General features: G+C 39.6%; 1 protein-coding gene across 7 annotated transcripts in view; it reads left to right on the plus strand.

Annotated features, from left to right (window-relative positions):
• Nucleotides 1-24,386, plus strand: part of LOC117425596 (histone-lysine N-methyltransferase PRDM16) — a 220,319-nt gene that overhangs the window by 71,025 nt on the left and 124,908 nt on the right. For all 7 annotated transcript variants that reach the window (XM_058993086.1, XM_058993085.1, XM_058993084.1 and 4 more), the window contains exon 2: nucleotides 20,410-20,759. In XM_058993086.1, the coding sequence (XP_058849069.1) occupies nucleotides 20,410-20,759 (350 nt within the window). The remainder of the gene's footprint in view (nucleotides 1-20,409; nucleotides 20,760-24,386) is intronic.

Consider the following 24,386-nt stretch of genomic DNA (forward strand, 5'->3'; position numbering starts at 1 on the left):
TAAACTTAAAGAGATTAGACAACTTTTGCAAGATATTAGCTGTTCAAAAATGAGAAAAATGTTCTTAAGCCTCTTGAAGGAAAGGGGCAAACACACAGTCTGCCTTTTGTTCTGCGGCTGGGGGATCGGCTGGGACAGGCTGAGGGGAAGTGCTGAGACGCTGTGTGCGGGACCCCAAAACGCGACTGATCCGTCGCCAGTAAACCCAATCCGCTTCGGGTATTAGCGGGGGGATTAGAGGCAAACCTGCTAGCGCAGCGGTTAAAAAAAAAAAAAAAAAACACTGCCCACCCAGGAGGTCAAGTTCGGTGGCCTCGGTGGAGATGGAGGGTCTATGAAGTCCGTCCGTAATAATCCAGAGAACCAAGTACAGGACTGTCCCACCCCCAGACCTTGACCCGCTCCTTGACCATCCCTTGAATGGTCATTTATTTTAACTGCTTTGTATAGATTTAATGTATGTCAGTGATGGAAACAAGACTCCTATTGCATAGCAGTTTTTACCCATTCCAGGTTTTAATATGAGCTTGGTTAGCCACGGTGCATTGTTAACAAGCTCGGGCGTGTCTCAATAAACTTGTAGTAAAACCAGGAATGGATTAAACTGCTATGCCATGGGAGTCTTATTTTCAATCCTGTACGTCCAACAGTTGCATTGCTGTAGATAGTCAATCTTTACCTTTCTACAGCTTTTCATACTGTGGTGTCTTTGTAAGAATTTAAATATATATTACATTTGACCACATTGTCTGTGCGGTTCAAATGCGGTATGTTAAAGTGCAGCAATTCTCTATTGGGGAAAATGGGGTTAGAGGAGACAAAGGGTTACCATTGATCACCAGCTTCACTAACACTAAAGCTAACAGAATATCAAAAGTAAGCAACACTGCCAAGTATTTGACAAGCCCATGGCCCTGTCATCACACAGTCCTAGCTAATCACCTCTCCTCCACCCCCCTCCCTCCTCCTCGACCTTCTTGAGTGCATCGAGCAGACGGAGGCCATGTGACGAGTGTCATATGGAACAGATTTAGTCCCTAACCCTGTATCATCCTATCGAAGGAATGCAAAGTCCCTCGCGATCCCCTTTGCAAAGCCGCATCATGTGTGCGAGATAAATCTAGGGGACCGGAGGGTTCTTGCCAGCCAGTGAGCCAAAGGGACAATGCCTTCACTATCTTGACAACAACAGGTTTTGCAAAGACATAATCTTGCTTTCCTCCTGTGCACGCAATCTATTTTCGGTACTGCATTTTGTTTTTTTTACAAATATTCTCAGAATGGTAGTTCTACTATTGTGACCATTTTAAAAAACACTTTAGAACCACCAAATATATTTCCTAATATAAAGCCATTATACATTTTATAAAAACATCTATAAATGTAAAGGCTTATACTCTCAATAATGCAGTTTTCTTTTTCCTATTAAAAGTGGTTGCTTGTGAATTTAGTGCTCTTGAAACACAAGGACACTGGTTATTGTATTCTGTTGCTTTACCTTAGTCCAGGTGTGTCCAATCATGGTTCTGGAGGACCATTCCACTCCAGGTTTAACAGATTAAATGAGATAATGAACCACTTCAGAGTCTAGATGGAGGTTTAATTGGTTCAATTAAACAATTTAGAACAGGGTTGGAACAAAGGCCAGGACTGGGAGGGCTGATTTTGGCCACCCCTGTCTTATACCAATATCTTAGGGGGTGGTTAATTAGGAATCAGCCTTTCCTTTATTTTTTGTCAACAAGCCCCCTCTGTCTGACCTCCAGGCCTTTGTTTCAACTCCTCATCACCCTGCACTTCTCTTATCTCTGTCACTTTGACACTGAAATTCTTTCGCGTTATCGGCATAGCAGGACCGATCCTTGCCTTGCTTGTAACTGGTAACCAAGTTTGTGTAAACTGGCAGTGGATATCACACACCCCTGGGTAAGGAACATACAAAAAAAAAGTCTGGTTGTGGTGAGTAAGGTGTTTTATTTTTCTTTTGTATGTTATTTATTCAACACGGTTCCTTGGTTTGCTTTCTCCTGCAATTAGCTCAGTCTTACCCCAGGCAGCTTGCTTAATAAAGCTGTATAGCTTCACCACACTGACCGCAGACTTACTGTGAGCTAGGAGCTTAGGAAGAGACTGTGAGGAATCAGGTTCATGAGTTTGGCTCATTGCTTTTGCTTCGGTGCCTCGACCACTAAACCATGCTGAGGTCGTCAACAGTGTTGTGCAGTGCTTTACGATTTCTTATAGCTGATATCGCTTCTTAGAATCACAGCTAAGTTGATACCAAGTATGTCTATATGTGTGTCAACCAAGGCCAGTACCACTGTGAACGGCCACACTTTTTATAACAACGTTTACATACCTGTGTATCAAATATGTATGGCCTGACACGCTATTGAATTAATGTTGATAGGTCCACATAATATCATGTGTATGTAAACGGCATGACCATGTTAAAATGCGGTTTCACTATAATCGGTTTGCATTCTCGTAGTCTATATCTGTTTATGCTCATATCACTGGAAATATGGTAATTACTTTTGTATACTGTTAAAACACCTGCACTGCGGTGGAATTAAATGGTTAACCAACCGTTGTCGATTCTTTTGACCTCCACCCAATTTTGCATTCCCTTATTTTGGCAGAGGTTTGAAGCATGTGTCAGTGCTCTTAGGATAGTCATTCATATTGCTGGTAGAAGGGTGTCAGAGAGCTCTAACAGGACTCATTCCTCATTCCTCATTCCTTCATCTCGTCATTCGGCTGCTCTCTCCGTCTCATCAGCCCTTTGCTCTCTGACAGCCGGGAATGGTAACCCCAAGCCAATGCTGCACTCTCCAATTATGTCTGGTTACCAAAATGTGTCAATGTGGAGCTGTTAATCGTGGCCTCCATGACACTTGGACTACTGGGGAATGGGGCCGCCTGGCCCAGCTAGGATCTACAGGGGGAGAAAGCTCACTCAAAATATCCTTCCAGTCTTTCGTTACTGTGCTGTTGCTGTTTGACCCCAGTTTATCCTCAATACCCAATAGTAAATTACGAACATAAAAGGCATTCTGAATTAAATAAATAAACCCAATAGTAAATTACGAACATAAAAGGCATTCTGAATAAAATAAATACTGCAATGGATACTGTAACGGATAAATAAATACAAGTCAGAGATTTTGTTTGATATTTTCACGCTTTTACATTTTGTTCAGTTTATGATGGATTCTGACCTTCTCGCGAAGGGAGTTGCATGTGGTTTATTAATGCCTGCTGTTTTAGTCATATGCATGTAGCTCTCATTAAGGCTTAGCAGAGTTCCAGAACCCTTAGCGCACGTAGACCCAGAAGTGTTTGTAAATGAAATATGAGCGATCAAAGACGTGGTAAATTAGACCGTGGGTGGCGATGGCGTGTTTGCGATTCTACATGTGGATTAAAACCGTGATCGTCGGAGCCTGGCAGAAAAGTGTATTTTGCATGCTGCTAAAGCCTTAACGACAACGTTTTCTCATTAAATAATTTACTAAATACATTTTGTGCATTATTTATCCTCTCCTTTTACCTGGATCTCCATCACCTGTCCTTGCTCCTTGATTTCTGCTTCACATTTAGACTGATGAGCCCAATTTTGAGAGCGTTTTGCGTCAGCCCAGTGATTAATGTTCCTACGAGGTAGCATCAGCGTGCTGTCCTCAGCCAGGCTGTCACAGTGGCAGGGGCCCCTGCTCTCGCTGAGCTGTAATTGATGGCACAGGTCCGCAATTTGCAAATCAAATGCAGGAGAGGCTAAGCAGAGCTGGGATCCAACAGCTCTTTACTTATTTATTAAGTATCTCCCCCATTTGTAAAGCAAATGGGCACAGGGATCAGGCATCGTCTCCGAAGCTTGATAAATATTTTATCAGGCGTAATGGAAATTGTCAAACCCATCTAATTGTACAATGAATTATCAAAAAGATATCAAAGTTAGACGCAGCCTTTGATCCCCCTCTCTTTTTTTTTTAACTCAATTACGAGGGAGATTCTGTCCTTTGAAATCTGCTCTCTCTGGATAAACTACTTCCTTCTCTCAGCAACTTTCTCGGAACAATCTTTACCATGGTGTAACATAGCAGTGTAACCGTTTAATAAACCTGCAAGGAATATTCACTGTGTATTTAGAATAATGCTAAGCTTATTTTAAAAACGGTTTTAATTCTGTAATGCCCATTTCTGTGTCACATACATGCAATGCTCAACCACCCTTCTATATTATTATTTTTGAAATCCAGCCTCACAAATTTGTCTTCTGCATTGCATTCTGGTTTGCCAGACAGAGGGGAGAAAAGTGTTTAATACAAGAAACAGTATCTAGTTACATAAATAAAGTACCTTTTCTCATTTTGAACAATGCTTGGGCATTACAGGGTTAAAATAAATGTTTCTAAGATTTATAAATTGAGGAAATGTGAGTGAAAATAGAGAGATTTTTCTAATGGCACCTTATTGGAAGGTACTCTGGACGAAAATACTATGGTGAAATGATAGTAGCAACTGGAATGAAACAGTTCCAGCAGTTCTGGTAGTTTCTGTGTGTTTGCTATATGACGTCTGTGCTGTGAATAAGCTTGGGTGTCTAGTTATAGTTTTGTTTTCTGACATTGTCAATAAAAAAGCTTTGTATAACACAAGCTGCGTTACTAGAGCTCTGCTGTCACTGTCCTAAACGGTTTGAAACTCAGGCTAACAACTTACAAATGTGCTGTAATGTTTTCATTTAACCCACAATACATTCTTCCACCACGTCTCTGCACGTTTTAAGCATTAGCCTAAACAAGCAAGCAAATATATATAATGCATTCTGTCTGCTTCGAGCATATACCATATGATTTAAAATAAAATCACATTAAAAATGATGTTAATGATTGCTTTAACATAACACTTCTGGAAGTTTAGGATTCCATTTTTAGTCCCAGGTTATTCCAATATGCTGATCACCTGAATGGTGAACACCTTGTCCCTGTGCTTCGATGCCAAATTTCCTTGGCTATAAGTTTGTTAAGCAGTTCTCAAGAAGTGCAGTAACTGTATCAGCCCTTACTGTTGCTAAAATAAATAGGCATTGTTGCAAATGATTGCAATTTGTTTTTGCATAAGTCATCTGGGCAATTTCTTCTGACACACTCACTCAAACTGTCTTCAGTATGTCTTATTGATGCACACCTACAGAAATAAGTGTCTCAATCACCACTGTTGCTCAAATTGAGAAAACAACAACTGTTAGACAGAAGTGCAAAGGAGCGTTCAGAAGACAAACTGGAGGTGGAGAATTATCCGAGGGATTCATTAAACATTTAAAACTCGCCGAGTTGGGTCTAAAGGTGCTTTGTTTTTGGATGGAATGGATTTAAAAATGTAGGTTAGGATTTAGATTATATCATCTGGGCAACGCTTCTTAATCTTTTTCACAGTATCGCTCTGAAGTGAGCCAAATATTAAAATAAATAAAATAGTAAATCGCAGTTTTATGTTTTCCAGCCAACTCACATGGCAGAAACTTACACTTAAAGCCTTTAATAAACAGTTAATGAAAAGATTGTGTTCCTCTCTCCTGCAGTGCAGTATTTGATTGCCCTGTTATTTTTGTCTTGTGTCTCTCACAGTGCTGAGATCTGCCAGACTGGGTAGACAATGAGGTCATTTATGTCAGCTATTTCTCCCTCCTTTTTTTTTTCTTCTCAGCTTTAACTATCTAATTTGTCAGCTCTTTGAGCTGGCCCTGGCGATCTGCCTGGCACACCCTGGGACCTCGGTATCGCTCTCTGGACTTCCGTGCATACGTGCCTCAGTCCTGGACAGTTTGTGTCTATTAGCCCGAGGCCATACAGTGAATAATATCATTAACCCTTTGAGGTACCTGTGGTGGTGATGTCCCCCAAGATGGAAAAAATAATTATTTATTGAATTGGATGTTTTGGATTTAAAAAAAAGAGTCTCTACAATGTGTGTGTGTGTGTGTGTGTGTGTGTGTAATATATATATATATATATATATATATATATATATATATATATAATATATATATATATACTGTACCTTGTTCGAAATTTCCTGAAATACATCTTGTTTATTGTTCTACTTCTTGAACATTCATCAGTTTTATTTTTGTATCATTATGCACTAAACAGCAGCTACAAAATTAATCATATAAACCAAGAAGTAATCAGACTTGTTACTCACTGCATACCTCAACAGACCGCATTGGTCGCAGTATATGGTTACAGTACATATCAGTAATATATCTGACCACCATTCATCATGTTAGGGGCTGTGTTTTGTACTCTTCTAATAGCACTGTATCCCATTAGAACTGTGCCTGTTTGCAGTAGCAGTGTGATTCAAAGCTCCCTCATGTAACCGGGCACAAGGCTCTGAAATTGCAGTGCTGGGATGGAAGGGTTCAAGCCTGGCGTGGAGTGAGAGCCCATGCAGAGTGCTTGGAACAGTCCTGCTCAGCTGTGTGTGTGAGATATTGAGAAACATGATGAAAGATGATATTTGCAACTGAGTTTTAATGAGAGTGCTCCCTCCTGCCTGGTCCAGCTTATAAGAGTTATAATGGGTATTGGAGCAATGTCAAGGAATCCCACTCTTTTTAAACAGTATTGATTACCGCACGGATTTTAACAGCAATTACCATGTTAGATTTTGAGCTGTGTTGCTCCTTTATTCTCAAGTGGTTAAGCCACACTTAGCATACACAGCAGTGTGCAAATGTATTAGAACACCTCAAGATTTGACATTTTATAATCTTTATATACCTACCGGCATGAAAACCACAGGGTGTGAGAATTCAAATTTTCGGTCGTAATCAGTGATACAGAAACAAAAGGCACTTGTGAAAATGTTAGACCACATTTTATGCTTTAATTGGACATGTTAAACTACTTCTAAAAAGTTTCATGCATTTTATCATTTGTGGGTTTGTGTTCCTTTTGTCTTACTTTTTTTTAAAATGAATTACACGTGTGGCCAATTAAAGTCAACATTATACAATCACTAATTTGCCTATTTTCCAAGATTATCAGTGCTAGGGGTTTGATTTCATATGCAACAGAAGCAACAGGGTGTTCTAATACATTTGCACATGCCTGTACATTTCTTAGGCATTGGGTATAAGAAGATGTCACATTATAAGGCTGTTTGCCATCCTCTCACCTCTCAGAGAGGAACCTGTGCAAGTTACCCATCCGCAAGTGAGACCCAACTTCCTAATGACATTAGGCAGAAGACAAAACAATGTAATTAGATTGGAAGTGACTTAACAGTTTGAATCGGTATTCAAATCAGGTTTTGCCAAACAAGACTGATAAGGAAGCTTAAGCAGACCAAATAACTACTTGAAAGTGAAGCCGGGAGCAGCGTGCCTCAAGAAGTGCGTCTTCATTTCAATCGAACGCAGCATGACGTTCCTGCACACACGCTGCCAGGTATTCAGGTTCTTGTCATTTTTAATGCAAAACAGGCAGGCCATCTTTTTTTCCCTAGCAGTGCTATCATTTTGACTTTATTAAGTAAAGATAACATAGATAGCTATTCCATTACCTCATTGCCTGCCACAAAATATTATTTACATGGCTAAGAATGTCGTTCTCAGGTCAAAGAAACTGGGCTCCACTCAATTGATCTGAACTGTGGGAGGATCTAAATACGGCCACTGAGATAAAATCTGAGAACCAGGGTTATGAAAATCAAATGTCCTGTGAGTCTTTTTAGTGTATGTTAGAGGACTTGCATCTGGCCATGTTTAGATCTAATAGACCCTGCTGTTTTTAATGCATCGGTTAGTATGCTCTCCCTAATCGCCCCACCACCCTGATAGATACGTTTGGAGAGTCTGTGTTGTGATCCCCGTGTTCTAATCCAAACTGAGAACTCGCCCTCTCTCTGAGAAGAATCTACCTCGGTCTACAACAAAATACCAATTCAACTCGCGCTAGGAGCACTGTCTAACTTATGACTAATGGAACAGGTGCTGTTCCCTTCCCCTGGGAGCGCAGCCTTATTTGGGATGTCACACAGCGTACGGGCTCACAGATAACAGAGACAAAGGAGGGGGGTCCACTCATATTACACGGACGGCCACCTGAGATAAAGAGAGCCGTTTGTTCCCAGATCGACCTGACGACCTCCTAATTACCACCCAATTATCCTGAATTCACTGCAATTCACTGAGTTTAAACAGGAAAATTGCTTTTCATCCTCTCTCTCTCTCTCTCTCCCTGCCTCTCTCTCTCTCTCTGTCGCCGAAGTGAGTTGTATTAATTGTGTATTTGGGTAGAATATTTAAGAACAACCAAAGGCTGATAAAGAACATATCTAAATGATTTGCCTTCACATTTAAAATCACAGCTCTATGTGTGGTAGTCCTGGGCAGACTGAGTTGTATGGGATTATGAAGCAATGCCATTCACACAGTTTATATATTTCTGTATAAACTTGCAGAGTTACATCTCTGCATGTGTTTATGGGCCTAGCTAGCTGACCCCCTCCAGTCACTGAAATGTAATAGAAATGTGTGTCACACATAGCAGTCTGACACTGGCACTTGCAAGGAACTTGTTAATAGTGTAGGAACTGTCATTTTTGGTCCTCTGTTTGTGATGATGGTCATAATGTTTCGACTCAGAAGTCATTTTAGTGCTACCTTAACAGGGCTTTAGTAGTAATCTTATACTACTGAACCTGTTATGCACACTTCTCAGGATACGCTGGATGGCCACAGTGGGCTGTGGAACATTTCTGATATGCATATCTGACAGCACCAGAAATCATGAGATTTTCCATGCTCCACTAAACCCCTGTGTGTTCTGACTATGCCACTCAAAGAGCATCATAATATATATTTTTTAAAACTGCTGATGCTTAGGTACTCTACCTACCGCATACGCTTGCAGTGGACTGCCCATAGGCCAAAGACTGAGCTGTTCAAAGACTGAGCCTGGCGACCGCTACTGTTTTAAAGGATGTTTTTTAACCCCTTAATTAGCTCTGAGAACCTGTCCTCTGATCTTGCACAGACAGGCGATTCATGTCATGTTCACAGTATTCTTTGGATCCCGACCATTGTTGTTGTGCTGTATACAGTATTGTGTGCAGTCTAATTGTGCGCACCGTTTCTCAGCTCTATGCTGATACGAGAGGAAGGGACCTGCTGTATTGTTTGAAATGCACTTGTTACCATTCTCAGGCTTTTCCATCTGTTTTCCTGCTTCCTTCCCATTTTATAAAAACACTACTTCCTCCTTAGGCCCGGCCGGGGATGTAACTCAGCGGCCGTGTTGCTGATGTGAAAAAAAAAAAAAAAAAACACTTTTTGGCTTGACTTCAAGAACTTGTTGTAATGCATTTTCGCCTTTTTGTTTAATGGTTACATAATCACGCAATGAGTAACTTTTGCAGACGAGGCCTGTATTACATAAGGTTTGCATTATTGCATCATTTGCAGACCACTTCAGTAGCTGGAGTAGATACCTCTGTATAGTTGATCTTGTGATCCATATTTTATATTATGAAGGTGGAATTTGATAATCTTTCCTTCTCCGGTTTTATAGGTCGTATTTGGGAATTGCTTAGACCCTCCTGCCAATGCTTCTCCCTCAGCCCACATGAACAAATAGATATGGCTTATTCATACTATTCTTAGATTTCTGTATGCTGCTGATTAAGTTTGCACTACGCATGTTTTTTTTGTGGTGTTTGTACATTGCAATTGTTTTTTTGTTTTTCTTTCTTTCTATAGATCGCAATTGTCTTTTTTTTTCCAGGACCCCCTTGTAAAAGAGGCATCGGTCTCAGTGGTTAAATATCTTGGTTAAATCAATACAAAAAAAATAAAAAATGCTGTGACCTGAATGTCTAAAAATGAACCTCAGGCACAGGTTGAGTAGCTAAATAAATGAACATTTAATACAAGCCATATAAAGTATGCTTTATAAAAATGTTCTAATCACTAAATTCTTCCTTTCTGGATCAGATGGAATTATTCATAAAATGATATAGTACACTCTGTATAACTTTTCCTTGAGTTACATATTTCTAAAATCCTGTTAGTTTGCAGAGCTTTTTTTACGTGACGTTATGGGACTGTGTTTTTGTATTTTTATTTATTTTTTTATCTTCAGGTCTTCCAACTCTATTTTTATCGGAGCTGTTTTTTAGTCCTGAACTTAAAAAATCCAAGACTCATCTTTTCCGCTTTTTCACATGCTGTCACTGGACTTCCTAACCGAGCCTCTTTGCAGGGTAGAATAAATAATACAGAGAGACATTTGTGTCATATTGTAGGGGCGGCAATTTGCAGATTCATCACTGGCCTTCCTGGGAACAACTGTACAGAAAGAATTACGTGTTTGAGACACATCCAATATCCACATGATTTCTTCTACACACACACATTGTCTAACAGCTGCCTCATTAAAGAGCAAACAAACCTGAAACATACAGCGATATCTATATTATAATATTAAATCTAAACAGAATAATAGTTTCCTTAGTCTGGAAAACTGTTATACTGGATCTAACTTTGTAGGGAATTTGTAGTCCGTTTGTTGAGATTGGTGTCTGGTACTGTTTTAATATCTGTCAGGTTGTTAGTCTTTGTTTTTTTAAGATAACATACCTTTTTAACACAGTTTCATGATTTGTTTCGCTTTCTAAAAACACCAGAATTCAACACCTGTACCCTCCTTGATATATTGACTAGAAGATCACTGGTGGAAACCAACACACGGATTTCAAGTTGCTTTATGAAGCCGACACCAGAAAATCAGCACGCCAATGCAATGAACATTGAATATCTAATTAAAGACCAGAAAAATAAGACAAACTGTTTCACCGTTAATGGATTTAAGGGTATGGACTGGGTTAAATGCTGTTAATTCAATGCCAGCGTTCTGTCATTATGCAAACCCATGTGTATTAGAGCAGAGAGTTAATTAAGAGAGAGGGTGTTCTATGTATTTTTTAATGACTCTCTCTCATCCATCTCAATGGATCTTTTCCACAGCCTCCACAGCCTTTGCTACTTCAAAATCGGCCACCCTTCTCATATATTATATTATATTATATGATAGCTATTCATACTAGGAACCTGAACAATGATCCATTCTAATTGGCTACACACCCACCTGGCTAGTATTACCTGCGCCATAGCTTGTGACGGGAGTCTTGTAAGATTCCTGTAGTGCATCACCATTTTTATGAATGTCAGGCTGCTTCAGAATAGTGATTAATTCCACAGAATCTAGTCAGAACCAGCCAGGGTCTGTACAATATAGTATTCGTCTAAATTGGCTCAGTGTTAAGTAGACTTGATCATAAGTGGATTAAAAGTCTTGAAAGTGATTTATAAAAATTGGATATTTCCGACTTTATCTATCATGGTCTTTCATTTAGTAGTACTCCAAATCTGTGGCTTGTAGTTTTTTTTTATGGAGTAGGTAATATTTTATATTTAAGTGTCTCTAATTATTGTGTATTTGCATAGTAGTTATTTAATAAACACATGAGTACTTACACATAATTACAATGTTATTATGCATAGTTACAATGTATTTAATGTGTAAATAATTTTGTATGATATAACCCTAACCCTAATCCTAATCCTAACCCTAACTCTAAACCTAAACCTAACCCTAACCCCACTAAACCTAACCCTTTTCTGATACAATTGTATACTTGCATATATTGTGCAAAAATATTTACATGTTAAGTACATTGTAACTACGCATAACAGCATTGCATTTATGTGTTACCGGAAACTGTATGTCCATTCTGAATAACCTGGAACGCTTGGTATAGTGTAGGTTAAACGGTTGCCTTACATTTGCAGTTCAAAGTTTTACATGATCATTTAGGCTGGTTTTAGATGCAAACCGGTTGTGTTGGAGATGGGGAAAGGCGTCTGCCTCCCCCTTTCCATCATCATGAATCAAGCCACACTTTAGGGACAGCAAGGCACAAGACCTCCACGTTTGGCCTGGAGGACACCCTAGTGAAGGCAATGAGCTAGAACACTGTGATTACGAATCCCAACTCAGCAGCCAATTTATTGAGCGACCTTGGGTAATTCACATCACCTTTTAACCTCAGTCCAGCCAGCTGAAAACTCAGGCTTCAGGTTATTCTGGGAATAGAATAGCCTTAAGTGAGCCGACGTGAAACATCTTGCACCTCACTTTGAAATATTAAAGGGTTTGGGATAGAGTTAGAATGAGTCCATAACTTATGTTATGTGCATGAAGACATGACTCACCTGTAGTGCAAGAAAAGGGTGGCAACACTGTATCAGTTATACTTCAGTTACGACTTGGTTACTGAAATATCTGAAACTGACCTGGCCATGGCCAAGAACCTAATTCCTGTTAATAATGTTTTTTATAATGGAAGCTTGATCAAGCTGTGGGTCACATGGCTAAACCCATATAAAGGAGCGATATTAAGAAAACAGATCTAAGATTTGAGGCATTGTCCAGGTGTAGACAGATCTGCAGTGCGTTTCAGTATTGTACAGAGCGTATTATACCCTTTCTTATTTTGTCCGTCCTGCTTTCACATCATAGCTTATGACTTTCTAATTTCTTGCCTCTCTCTCCCGCTTTTTTTTTCTGCTTCGGCAGGAGAATCGTTTTATTTCCCAGGGCCATGGTTTCGCTCTCCATTTCTTCCTTTTTTTTCTTTCTTTCTGTTTTTTTTCCCTCCCTGCGTCTCCCTGCCTGTCCCGGAGCTTGGTCAGGTCAGTGGCATGCTCACGCTTTTGTCAGTGTGATTAATAGCACAGTGGATTGCTGTTAATTCACTGGCTAATGACTGAGACTAGGGCTGGTCTCTGAGTAATCGGGTGATGTATGTGGGGAGTGTGCACCTCATGGCAGAGGTGAAAATCATTTCGACGAGTCAGATATTGTTGTTGGGAACGAATGGCTCTCCCTGTTAATAAAAATTAATGCATTTTTTCTTTCTTAATTCCCACTGGGCTGCTAAATGAAGCTGTATAGTGACTGAACACAGGGACAAGCCAAGCATATGGTTGAGGACTTTTTTGTTCTTCTCTCTCGGAAAACAAACTGTTTGGATTTTATATCTATATATTGTTTTAATATAACCTAAATGAATGATTTTAAAGGTACAATATGTTACCCCCCCGCCCCCAGTTATTTTTTAGAAGTGAGGAAGGGTTAAGGGCATTCTGACTTTGTTAGGAGTTTTAAATACATGATGTATTGAAGAGTAACAATATTTCGCATTGTGAGGATAGTGATGGATCCATTCATTTATTAATCATGCATACAGTACTTCCATACAAGCATGCTGTACTTGCATGTTTATCTACTCTATGGAGACTGTTCTGAATAACTGTAGTTTCAAATCTGAACTGAGTTCCAGCCAGATGCTCAGCACTGTGTATGACTGTGTTTTCACACAAACGCTGTGAAAAAAAGAAATCGAGGAAGGCTGAATTTGGTATAGAAAGCAGCAATCCACTGTAGTCCACAGCGCACCGCTCTGAGCCTGGGGGCAAATGGAAATGGTCTAGCAGAAACCATGGAATTAGAAAGTCGGAAGGGGGAAAAAAAAAAAGGCTAAATCGAATTTCTGCAAAACAAAGAGGCTTTTTCACAATGAACAAGCCTTGATAAAAATTACAGTGCCATTGCAGGTCACTTCACTAGGCTAGCCTTGGGCAATGCTGGAGCTGCTCAGAAATCAGTGCGATGGCAGCTGGATATGCAAATTCCTGGCCTCAAATGCATACGCCACATAAATAAGAAGCTATCTTCAATGCTGGCAGCAAGGGATTAAGTACAGTAGACGCGGGTAGTTAATAAACTACACATCATACACTGTACTGGACTATATCTTTTTTTTAATGCGCTCTTAAAATGCTGTTGTATATAGGGGTTTTACTGACGTTTAATGAAAAGCAATTTTTATGTTGAATATCCGAGACATGACAATGCATTTTGGAATGGTAATGTTCTTGTGCGTACAGTAGTGTTACAGTTGTGTGCATTTTGTTCTTGGGCACTGGAGTTCAATTAGTTGAGTTATGTTTACCTTGAGCTTAACATTACCTCAAGCTATGTTTTGCAGTGAAGGCAACATTTCACATTCCGCTCAAACAGTTCACCATTTAGGATACACCTGTCGTTCCATTGCAATAAATGGTTAACTCACTTTACACCGTGCGTTACGCAGTTAACAAAGCACATCTTGCATAGTTTGTGATTAGGTTGTGATGACCTACATTTCATACCTGGACTTACTAAATCAACATAGCTTTTGCTTGACCTTGACAAACCAGTGACTTTGAAAACCATTTTATTCCAGTGTCTGGTTAATTTATACCAAACAGGTAAAGATACCTGAAAATCTGAATCGTTCTAGAGATACAGTATTTTTAGCATTTAATTAGACTGAAATCAGAATAAATGTGCAAAAACCTCCAACAAGTACGGGCTAATGATAATCCCAAACTGTGGATTGAAACTGCCTATATTGCATGTCTATTACTGTGTCCTTTTGGACCGTGCAAGCATTATTATAAAAGCTCTAGTTTTATATGTGAAGAATGAGCCGCCTTGTGCTATGCTGTGTGTATTAGCTCAATATCTTACCCCATTCTCTCTGTAGCTCAATCTGGTTTCCTTTGGCTCTGTGCAGAGAGCATGCAGCTTTCCCCTTGGGTAATGCTTGTAGCTCAATTTAGCAAATGTAAGTTGCTATTGATTATTATTAATATTTATCATGTTTGTGAAAATGTCTTTACCCAGTGCTATTAATCTGCTGTGTTAATAAATGTCTATGCAGGGCCTACACAGCACCCCGGGGAGTTGTGCTGAGTGGAATGACAATGAGACTGGCTGACAGCAGCAGCCCAGGGAAGTGATCTTGCCTTTCAGCACCAACTGCATGAGGCCGGGCTAAACTTCTAATTAAAAGGGATCTCGTGTTCTATTTTCCATACATTTCCTTTATTTGTCTGCTTGGATAGTTATTGCTAAACTATTCCAGCCAATATTGTTTCGGAAAAGACTCCTCAGGGCTGTGTGAAAATGACGTGGGGAAGCGTTTTAACGTCACACTGTCCATATTTGAAGCATTGTGCACCGAAGCCTGTGCAACACTGATATGCTTCCCCGCTATCGGTCTTGGGGAGTCATTTCAGAAGCGGTTTAGTTGGAATAGTTAGTAATCATGATACATATAGTCAGTAGAAACAGCAATAGAGAATTAAACAGAACACTTTAAAGATATTAAACACCTACAAAACTGAGGGAAATGTAGATGAAATAAAGCACACAGGAAAGCTTTTCAGTGTTTAAGAATGGTTAGCCTGCTCCGAGACTGACAGACAGTGCGCCATGGAGTCTGCATGTTAGAATACGAGCGTCACTCTCAAAAAGATTCACATGTGCCTGTATTTCAATTCTTGGTATGTCGGCACAAGCCTATTATATCCTATGTACGTGCACCCATGCTGTTTAAATGACCTTGTAACCCAAGGGCATCCGTCCCAGCCACCACAAACTGTACCCACAGGGTGAGCAATGGAAATATCTACTCTGCAGATTCAAATACATTTATACTCTTTCCATTGTGTTTTAACTCCTTTTTAAGGTTGGAAAGTCGACACTTTGGCAGAAATCTGCAGAGAAACAGAACACTGCCTTGTAAAACCTCAATAAAGAGATCGGTGCCCAGTTTGTCATTTCAGTTATTTCATTTACTGTGCATGGTTGTGCTACAGAGGTACCTTATGGTGTTATCGCACCACATTCATAAACACAGCTTGCCAATACAGTAAGCTGCATGGCTGGAGTTCTTACAGCCCTAACTGTAGGGCAGCAGTGTGGAGTAGTGGTTAGGGCTTTGAACTCTTGACCGGAGGGTCGTGGGTTCAATCCCTGGTAGGGGACACTGCTGCTGTACCCTTGAGCAAGGTACTTTACCTAGATTGCTCCAGTAAAAACCCAACTGTATAAATGGGTAATTGTATGTAAAAAATAATGTGATATCTTGTAACAATTGTAAGTCGCCCTGGATAAGGGTGTCTGCTAAGAAATAAATAATAATAACTGTGGTTAAAGCTAGGAACGGCTAGTAATATGCGATTCAAAACTCGCTGCAGCATTGAAGACATTGTGAAAGATTGTTAGTCGAAACGTTTGTCATTACATTTAGTATTCTTAAATTCTATAGCGTGTTTCAGTTATGAATGGTAGTAATATTAACCACACTCTACAATACCCCCTATGCATCGGCCCTGTATGATACTGTAGCATTTTCTAGTTCTTTTTACATCACTCTTAACGATCTACCACCATGGAAAAGCACACTGGTCTTTTTTGTTTTCTGCAGCCCAGATAACAGCTTTTGTTAAGATGAATCATCAAAGGTGTGATTAAAAGGTTAACGGGTACGAATGGAGGTCTGTAAAGATACTAATAATTTGCATAAGTGAAACCACATTTTCTGATTATTATGAGCACTGTGTTAGTTGGCACAGGGTGTTTTGAACACCCTAGCAGGTTTCACATATTTTATAGGTTCAGTCTCTCTAGTTGCTGGCAAACCTGGCAAACCCTTTTGGACAGATCTGCTAAACCGTTGCCCCATTTTAAAAGGTTTCAAACTTTTCAGAAATTGCTTTATTTAGAAACGTTTAAAGACTTGTTCTAAGTCCTTTTTAATGTCCTATGGTGTGCAAAAAAAAAAAAAAGAAATGCGTAATCAGCTTTTAAAGTCAAATATTTATTTTACATTTCATACAACACTTACACAAAGAAGAGGGACTCTTATGTTCCCACTTGCAAACATTTCTGTGAAAGAAATAGTAATTTATTTGTTTGAGGTTATATGATTAAAACATATTTCAGCTTTAAGACATTTGTAGTTAGTTAAGACTCATTGAAGGGTCTAAAAAGATGACCCGTTCAGAGCATCTAAAATTCATTATTGTTAGTTCTGTCACTTTTATAAATACTGTAGGTGGTGTTCTTTTGAGAAGTCATGACCTTGAGATTTAAAACATTCATTTCACCAACACAAGGCTGTATCTAAGACATCTTAAAAAGGACAACTCTTGGCCTTTGCCTTGGGTAAAACCAGCACAGAAAGGCACCTTTTAAAAAGAAATCCTGTGTGGATGCAATGTCTCTTTGTTGTTCGAGCATGGCTAGCAATAACAGTAGAACTGTTTTAAGGAACAGATTTATCAAATAAATGTCATGCCTCCCCATCCCGGCACTAACTGCACAGTAGTTTCCACTGCAATAACAAAGCTGAACAACCGTCTCATTGTAGGTTGCTGAGAGAAGAGGGGGACCCCCAAGGTGAGAATTAATGATCGACCTCTGATGTAATCAGGAAAAATAGCTCCTGAAGAAAGTTTTTGTTTTTTTGGAAAGGAAGGCGCTTTTCTGTCAGTTACATACCCTTCAGGGAGACATCCAACATCATTCCCATTCTCAGACATTTCTTTTAACGGGCCAAAACATTTCTCCCAGTATACGATGTAATATTTTTCTTTCCTTTTTTTGCAGGCACCCTAATTATTTTGGTTTTTTTTTTTTTATTTCGTTCAGGAAACAAAATATAAAAAAATCTGTCTGAGCTGTAAAATGTAAGAACAGGATGTTTTAGAACTTGTAGAACCACTTTCAATACAATCCCTACGTGGAAAAGTATCACGGGAGAATAGAAAACAATTATTAGCTAACTTGTGTGTTTCATAGCCTGCTTTTTTCTCTTACTGGCCCATATTAGCAGCAGAAGTCTTTTCTTTAAATGAAATGATGTTCTGTTCATTGAATTTATAGCAGCAATTATACAGTGTTTTATTACTTGATCTGAACATATTGATCTGGGTGTTTTTACTTTAGGGCACCGACTTTAAAGTCAAACCAGATTTAGTGGATTTTCCGATCCTTAGCTCTGTAGCAGATAGAAGGATTAGCCTGTCAAGCGTCCAACAGCTTCCAGTAGAACAGGGCAACTGGTTTAATGAATCCTCTAATGGGAAACAGTTACTGATACCCCAGATGTTCAATCGCCAAACTGGTTTCCAATTAGGGTCACGGTTTGTTTTTTCAAAAATGGGTAATGTAAACTCTTGGTGGCTAACGTCCATTTGCCCAGTATGGTTCAGAACAAGTAACAGAGCCCTGATATACACGGCAAGGCAATATGGTGGTAGACCACTTTTAAAATGCAGCTGAATGTTCTTTAACTTCTAAAGATTCTATCTGTGGTCCAGCGTTCCGCTAATGGAATATCCTGATTGGTGATGAAAGATATGAGCTATTTACTGATATATAACCGAGTCTTTAACTTCAAGTCAAATGGATGCAGAGCATTTTTAAGAATTACCGTTATAATTTTTAAAATAAGCTAAACTGAACACTGTAACTTTGTCAGTTGCACTAAAACTACCTTTACTGCAACAACATAACCATTCAAAAGACAAATCAATGAATTGACTTTTGCGGGGAAAAATCCATACAATAACACTGAAAACCAAAAAAATCAAGTAATGAAGGCTGAAAAGAAAATTTGCAATCACCGTTTAAACTAATCTATTTAAACCAGGCCCGTTGTATATTCCGTTTTTAGACGTCGACCAGTAATTTACAAAATAACGATGACAGTTAAAGGATATTCCAAGTTCTGCTTACAAATAAATAAGCTTCAGTTTTGAGAGAAAACATTTCCAAGTCATAAAATCTCCTGTCCTTGGCTGACAGGTTGCTGTGGCAGGGTGATTGGAAACACTCCTGCAGTAATTGCGGCCTAGTTAGCTCTGATTGCATGCCCTGTGTTTGGATAGCAAACTACAGTGGTACGTTTACAAATTACACTGAGTCTGTCTGTTTACTGACACTGAGGCTGTCTAGTCAGCCCAAAAAGAAATTATTTTGTGGGTTTGTCAAAAATGAGGGCTCTTTCTAGAAGTAGTCTTTGTTCAAAACTTGCCAAACAGGTAGGTGTGTTTTCATGCCAGAGCACTCTTGTTTATCAAATAACGTATTTATTTAAGAAAAGGGATTGTAACCAAAAGGTCCCCGGTTCAAATCCCGGCTCAGCCACTGACTCATGGTGTGACCCTGAGCAAGTCACTTAACTTCCTTGTGCTCTGTCTTTCGGGTGAGATGTTGTTGTAAGTGACTCTGTAGCTGATGCATAGTTCACACACCCTAGTCTCTGTAAATCGCCTTGGATAAAGGCGTCTGCTAAATAAACAAATAATATACTTGCCATGTGGTAAATAATGATAGATCCTGGCACAGGATATTACCTGTTTCTTTTTCCACTATGTTTCTTTGCCAATAAAATACATCATCTTCTTTACCCCAGAGAGAGGAAAGGAAAGAAAACATAAATTATAATTCTAAAATGATTAAGAGACAACTTAAGACTCTCAAATCAAAAAGTCTGAATTATTTATTTCTGGTTTGGTAACTTTATTCCGTGCGTTTGAGAAATTAGTCCATTGACTGTTGAGGAAGTGACAAGGTCTATGTAAGATGTATAGATGTTTTACAAGTATATCTTGTTTTACAAGCCTCTGTTTAGCCATTGTCATCCAATCATGCCATTCTTAAAACATTAAAAGCTGATCAAAGAGACTGATCTATGACATATATGATTTATTAATATGTAAGAGCACACCATTGTAACCCTCTGGCAAACCCATGATCACAAAAAAAATCTTTGTTTTGCCATTAATCATATATGGGATGTGTCCAGTGATACATTTATACGGAGCGGCTTTTATGCTGTGTTGCATTAAGCAATCAAAAAGGAAAATGATTGATTGATTAGTAGATCTATCGGGTGAGCCCAGATCTTAGAGCAACACCGTCGTGCATGATTAGACCCCACATTGTCTGTGACTGAGGTCATCAGGAGACCTTTCCAGCTGATGCCTGTGGACCTTGAGTGGACCTTTCAGATAGTAAAGAGGGGGATTAATGTAATTTCCCTTGAACCATGGACCAACCATGGGCAGAGATCATGGAAAGAATAGGGGTGACAATTAATAACCACAGAAAACCTGGATCAGTCCATCAAAACAATATTGCAGTTTCAGTGCCTACAGTTTTGCAGCATGTCTCCATTTACATGGCATTTATCTCAGAAGGGTCTAGCTCCGATGCATAGAGCTAGATCTGCATCCCAGTGAAAAGGGCATTTCATATTGCCACTAAACCATCGTGTGAGGGGCTATAGTGGAGGCACAGAGTAAGGCTTATTCACTCTGGAAATGAAGAAGAAATATACAGTGATTTTGCTGCTATTTTGTGTGTTTTATGAAAATGTTTCTTTATTAACATGTGTTTCTGCCTCTCTCTCTCTCTCTCTCTGTCTCTCTGCTAGGTGACAGCGAGGCGGTAGATAACATGTATGAGACAGACCTGGACCACCTGGCTGGAGAGAGTGCAGAGGAGGAGACTGAGGACGGCATCATGTCACCCATCCCGGTGGGGCCCCCTTCTCCCCTCCCCAACAGCGAGGACTTCACTCCCAAGGAGGGCTCGCCTTACGAGGCTCCTGTCTACATTACTGATGACATTCCCATTCCCGCAGACCTGGAACTCCGAGAGTCAACCATCCCTGGAGCGGGTTTAGGGATATGGGTCAAAAATAGGATCGAACTGGGGGAAAGATTTGGACCTTACACTGGAATGCAGAATACTACAGTGAAAGACCCTAGTTTTGGATGGGAGGTAAGTGATTTTGTATGTGTCTGTGGATCGACAACAGTGGCCACATACCAAGAATGACCAAAAAGAAAGAATTCCCCATACAGAATACAGTACAATAAAATACGCTTTCCATTGATATAGCATGCTGCTCTCTGATGCTGTCCTCTGACGTTTGGATGCACAGATTCAAATCGAGGATCTATAAACTTTACTAAACCACTTTCTGCAGTATTATAGTTTAATTCAGACCAGTGGACTAGGATTATAGGTCAGTTTGGTTCAGATTAGGAGCATTCAGATTTCCATTTGAATGACTCAGTGTGCCTATACAGTAGTGTGCATGTTTATTAGATCCCTCCATTGCGTCTATTGTTTTGATTTGTTGTGCATATGAAATCAAACCACTGGAACTGAAAATCTTGAAATGTGTCAAAATAGGCAAATTAGTGATTTGTTTAATTTAATTGATGATTTTAGTAGGCCACACATGCAATTCATTTAAAGTGGTAAGAGAAAAAGAACACGTAGCCACAAATGGTAAAATGCAGGAGACTTTTTAGAAGTTGTTTAAGATGCCTAATTAAAGCACAATGTGGTTTAACATTTTCACATGTGAGTGCCTATTGTTTCCATGTCACTGATTTGCTGACGGCAAATTGAAATTCTCACACCGTGAGGTTTTCATGCAGGTAGGTATATAAAGGAAATAAATGACCAATCTTGAGCTGTTCTAATACATTTGCACACTGCTGTATATCTGCTAACAGCCCTAGTCTCGGAATGCCGTGCTTAAATGTATTTGGATTGTGCTGTAAAACACACTTTAGTGATGCTGAATATTGTGTAAAGTGGACGATTTCCAGCCCTTTCAGCTCAGAGCTCCAGTTCATAACTGTTTCGGGGGAAACACAGTAAAATTAGTAGTCTGCTGTTTGGTTCCATGCCAAGGAGAAATTTCCTTTGTGAAGTTCATATTATGACTAGACTTTCAAAACACTTGGGGCTTTGCTCCAACAATACTGTTAGAACTGCAGCTAATGGGGCCCACCACAAATAGGAAGCAAGGCGGTTTATAATCCTGACAACTCTTTACCACAGAATGTCAAATACATTTTCAAAATACAGATACATAGTTACACAGTCATTATACATTTACTGATTTTTACTACATGTGCTTACTGTAGCACGCAATTCTGTGTTTTGTGAGGACGGAACACCATCAATACATTATATTAATCACCTAAACACATCTTTAAAAATGTACCCTAATAAAAGCATAGCAAAGTGTAATAAAGCACAGTGAAAGCATGGTGAAGCATTTTTAAGAATAGTAAGGTATGGCAAATCATAGTTGTAAACCAGGGTAAGCTATGGTAAATAAATAGTGTAACCATGGGAAACGCATGCAAAAATACCATGGTAACCATTTCTAAGGGCAGTGGCTGTAATTAGATTAGGCCCTCTTGCTTGAGTGCCTAGTTCTTAAAAGCTTGGTTTAGGACCATGATAAGTTGGAGTAGTGTGAGATTCAATACAGAGACCTGCCAGAAGAACTCCGGCTGGTGCAGAAACATCCTGTCTACTGTTTTCAGTAAGCCTTTAGGGCCCGCAGTCTTATCAAGAATAGTCCAAATATCTGACCATCAATAGATATCACTGGGTTCCCCTAGGAAAATAAAAACAGGGAATACGTCACCTTACTGCCTCTGGTGTTCAAATAGACAGATCTGAAATGAAGCATGTCTAAAAAAATATCAAGTCAAATATGCGGTATTACTGCAAGCTGTCATGGATTAAGAAAACAGTAGAGTGCCATTATCATCAACAACTGAAGTCTTAATCTTTGAAAATAATAGCCCCATTTGTTCAGTCTTTCGTATGCCTCAATGTGAATGATTTCCAGACACGTTCACCCAGAATCGCACAGCAATCCACAACTGCAGTGAACTGTAAAGGGTCGGCTTTGAACATAGATTTTTGTAAATACTGTAATTTGGATTCAATTGTATTGCCTGGTGGCAAATATACCAGAAAAAGAAAGCCCTTAAGACCACCTCAAGACCATCTCTTACCATGGCCCATTAAACAGTGCCATCTGTACTACCTGTACAAGTCCATCTGTCTGTAGTAATCTGATGAGTCCGTGTGCAGTACGGTGTGTATATTTCCCAAGTTAAATCACCAAATGACTTACCGATTTTCCTCCACATTAGCAACGCTACTTATAATTCAAACCTGGAATCATCAGCCAAGGCCAGTAACCAGTCTTTTTCTAATGAGGAATCAGGTAGGGGAAGCAGGCTTTTGTCTGCCCCAAGGCAGCGGCAAGCGGAAGGTGTTAAGTTAGATTCATTTCAGCGAGACGGACAGCTCAATCTAGGAGATGCTTAGCTGGAGGCCACATCCATTCACCATCTTACACCCTGCTCTGCCGTGAATGCAATACAACTCAAATCATCTATTTAAAACCCATTACGCTCCCTTTATCATAACATAATGTAACATTCACATCCCAGCAGCCTATTTCAATCAGGGCGCCACTTTAAACCCCCCCTTCCTGGTGCTCAGCGAAGATCATTCCGTAACCCCCGTGTCAGCTCAGGGACTTGAACGAATGATGTACCATTATAAGAGGTGTGATCCATATGGATAACGCATTGGCTTGATCAAGAACGTACAAAAGCTCTTTACAACCGTATGTCACCTCGGTAGCCCTTGAATTGAGAGTTTGTGGGTTAGATCCCCATCTGGGGCCGACTCTACCCCTGTGCTATAATAGTTAGTGCTCTGGGGAACACCGAAGACATGATATGTTTTCAATGCGTCTTTAATTATTACACATTAATCTTACGAAACATAGATATAAACAAATCGAGAGTGCTTAAGAGATCTGGATTATATTGCTTAGCTGTACGGTCCAAGCTTTGACAAGGTTTTTTTTCTCCTTATGCTAGTTATTAAGTACACTAGCCAAGTGTTTCAATCCATTAAGATCACATGTGGAATAATGCAAAACCAACACTCAGTCTGACACAATATCTCAGGACTGAAAGTCAGATTGTTTAAGTCGGTGTTGTTCAGTTGTATTGACTTAGTGGGGAAGATTGCATAGTATAAGAAAGAACCGAAGATATCTTGTCTCCTAGGCAAACGCATTGACCAAAGGAGCAGCTACACCAATAGGCCAAGCTAGCAGAGGTACCTCCCAAGATTCCACAGCTTAAGACACAGAAGCTATTTCAACAAGCCAGGATTGGACAAACACACTTATTATCTTCTTATTCAATGGCTGTGGGGTCATCAACTGTACTGCTGAGTAATGAAGTGACTCTTAAGTGGCTGTTAAATATTAACTGGGTGTTCCTTTTATAAAGATTAATGGAGCTAAATGAGTCCACTCACACCTGATTCGCTTGCCTGAGAGAGCTATGAAAAGATTATCAGTTTCACTTGAAATGCTTTTTAATCAGCAAAGCATCTTTACTTTCAGATTGTGATTTGATGAGTGTCACCGAAGAGGAGCGTGATTCATATAACTCCAGTCAGAATGTGTACTGTATAAAGCAAAGGTGTGGGCAGCCACAAATGGACAATCGTTGCCTCACCTGATCAATACTGATAAGTGGCCTTTAGTTCTGATTCGGATGG

The sequence above is a fragment of the Acipenser ruthenus genome, chromosome 20 (genome assembly GCF_902713425.1).
Source record: "Acipenser ruthenus chromosome 20, fAciRut3.2 maternal haplotype, whole genome shotgun sequence".
In the NCBI taxonomy this organism is placed as follows: domain Eukaryota; kingdom Metazoa; phylum Chordata; class Actinopteri; order Acipenseriformes; family Acipenseridae; genus Acipenser; species Acipenser ruthenus.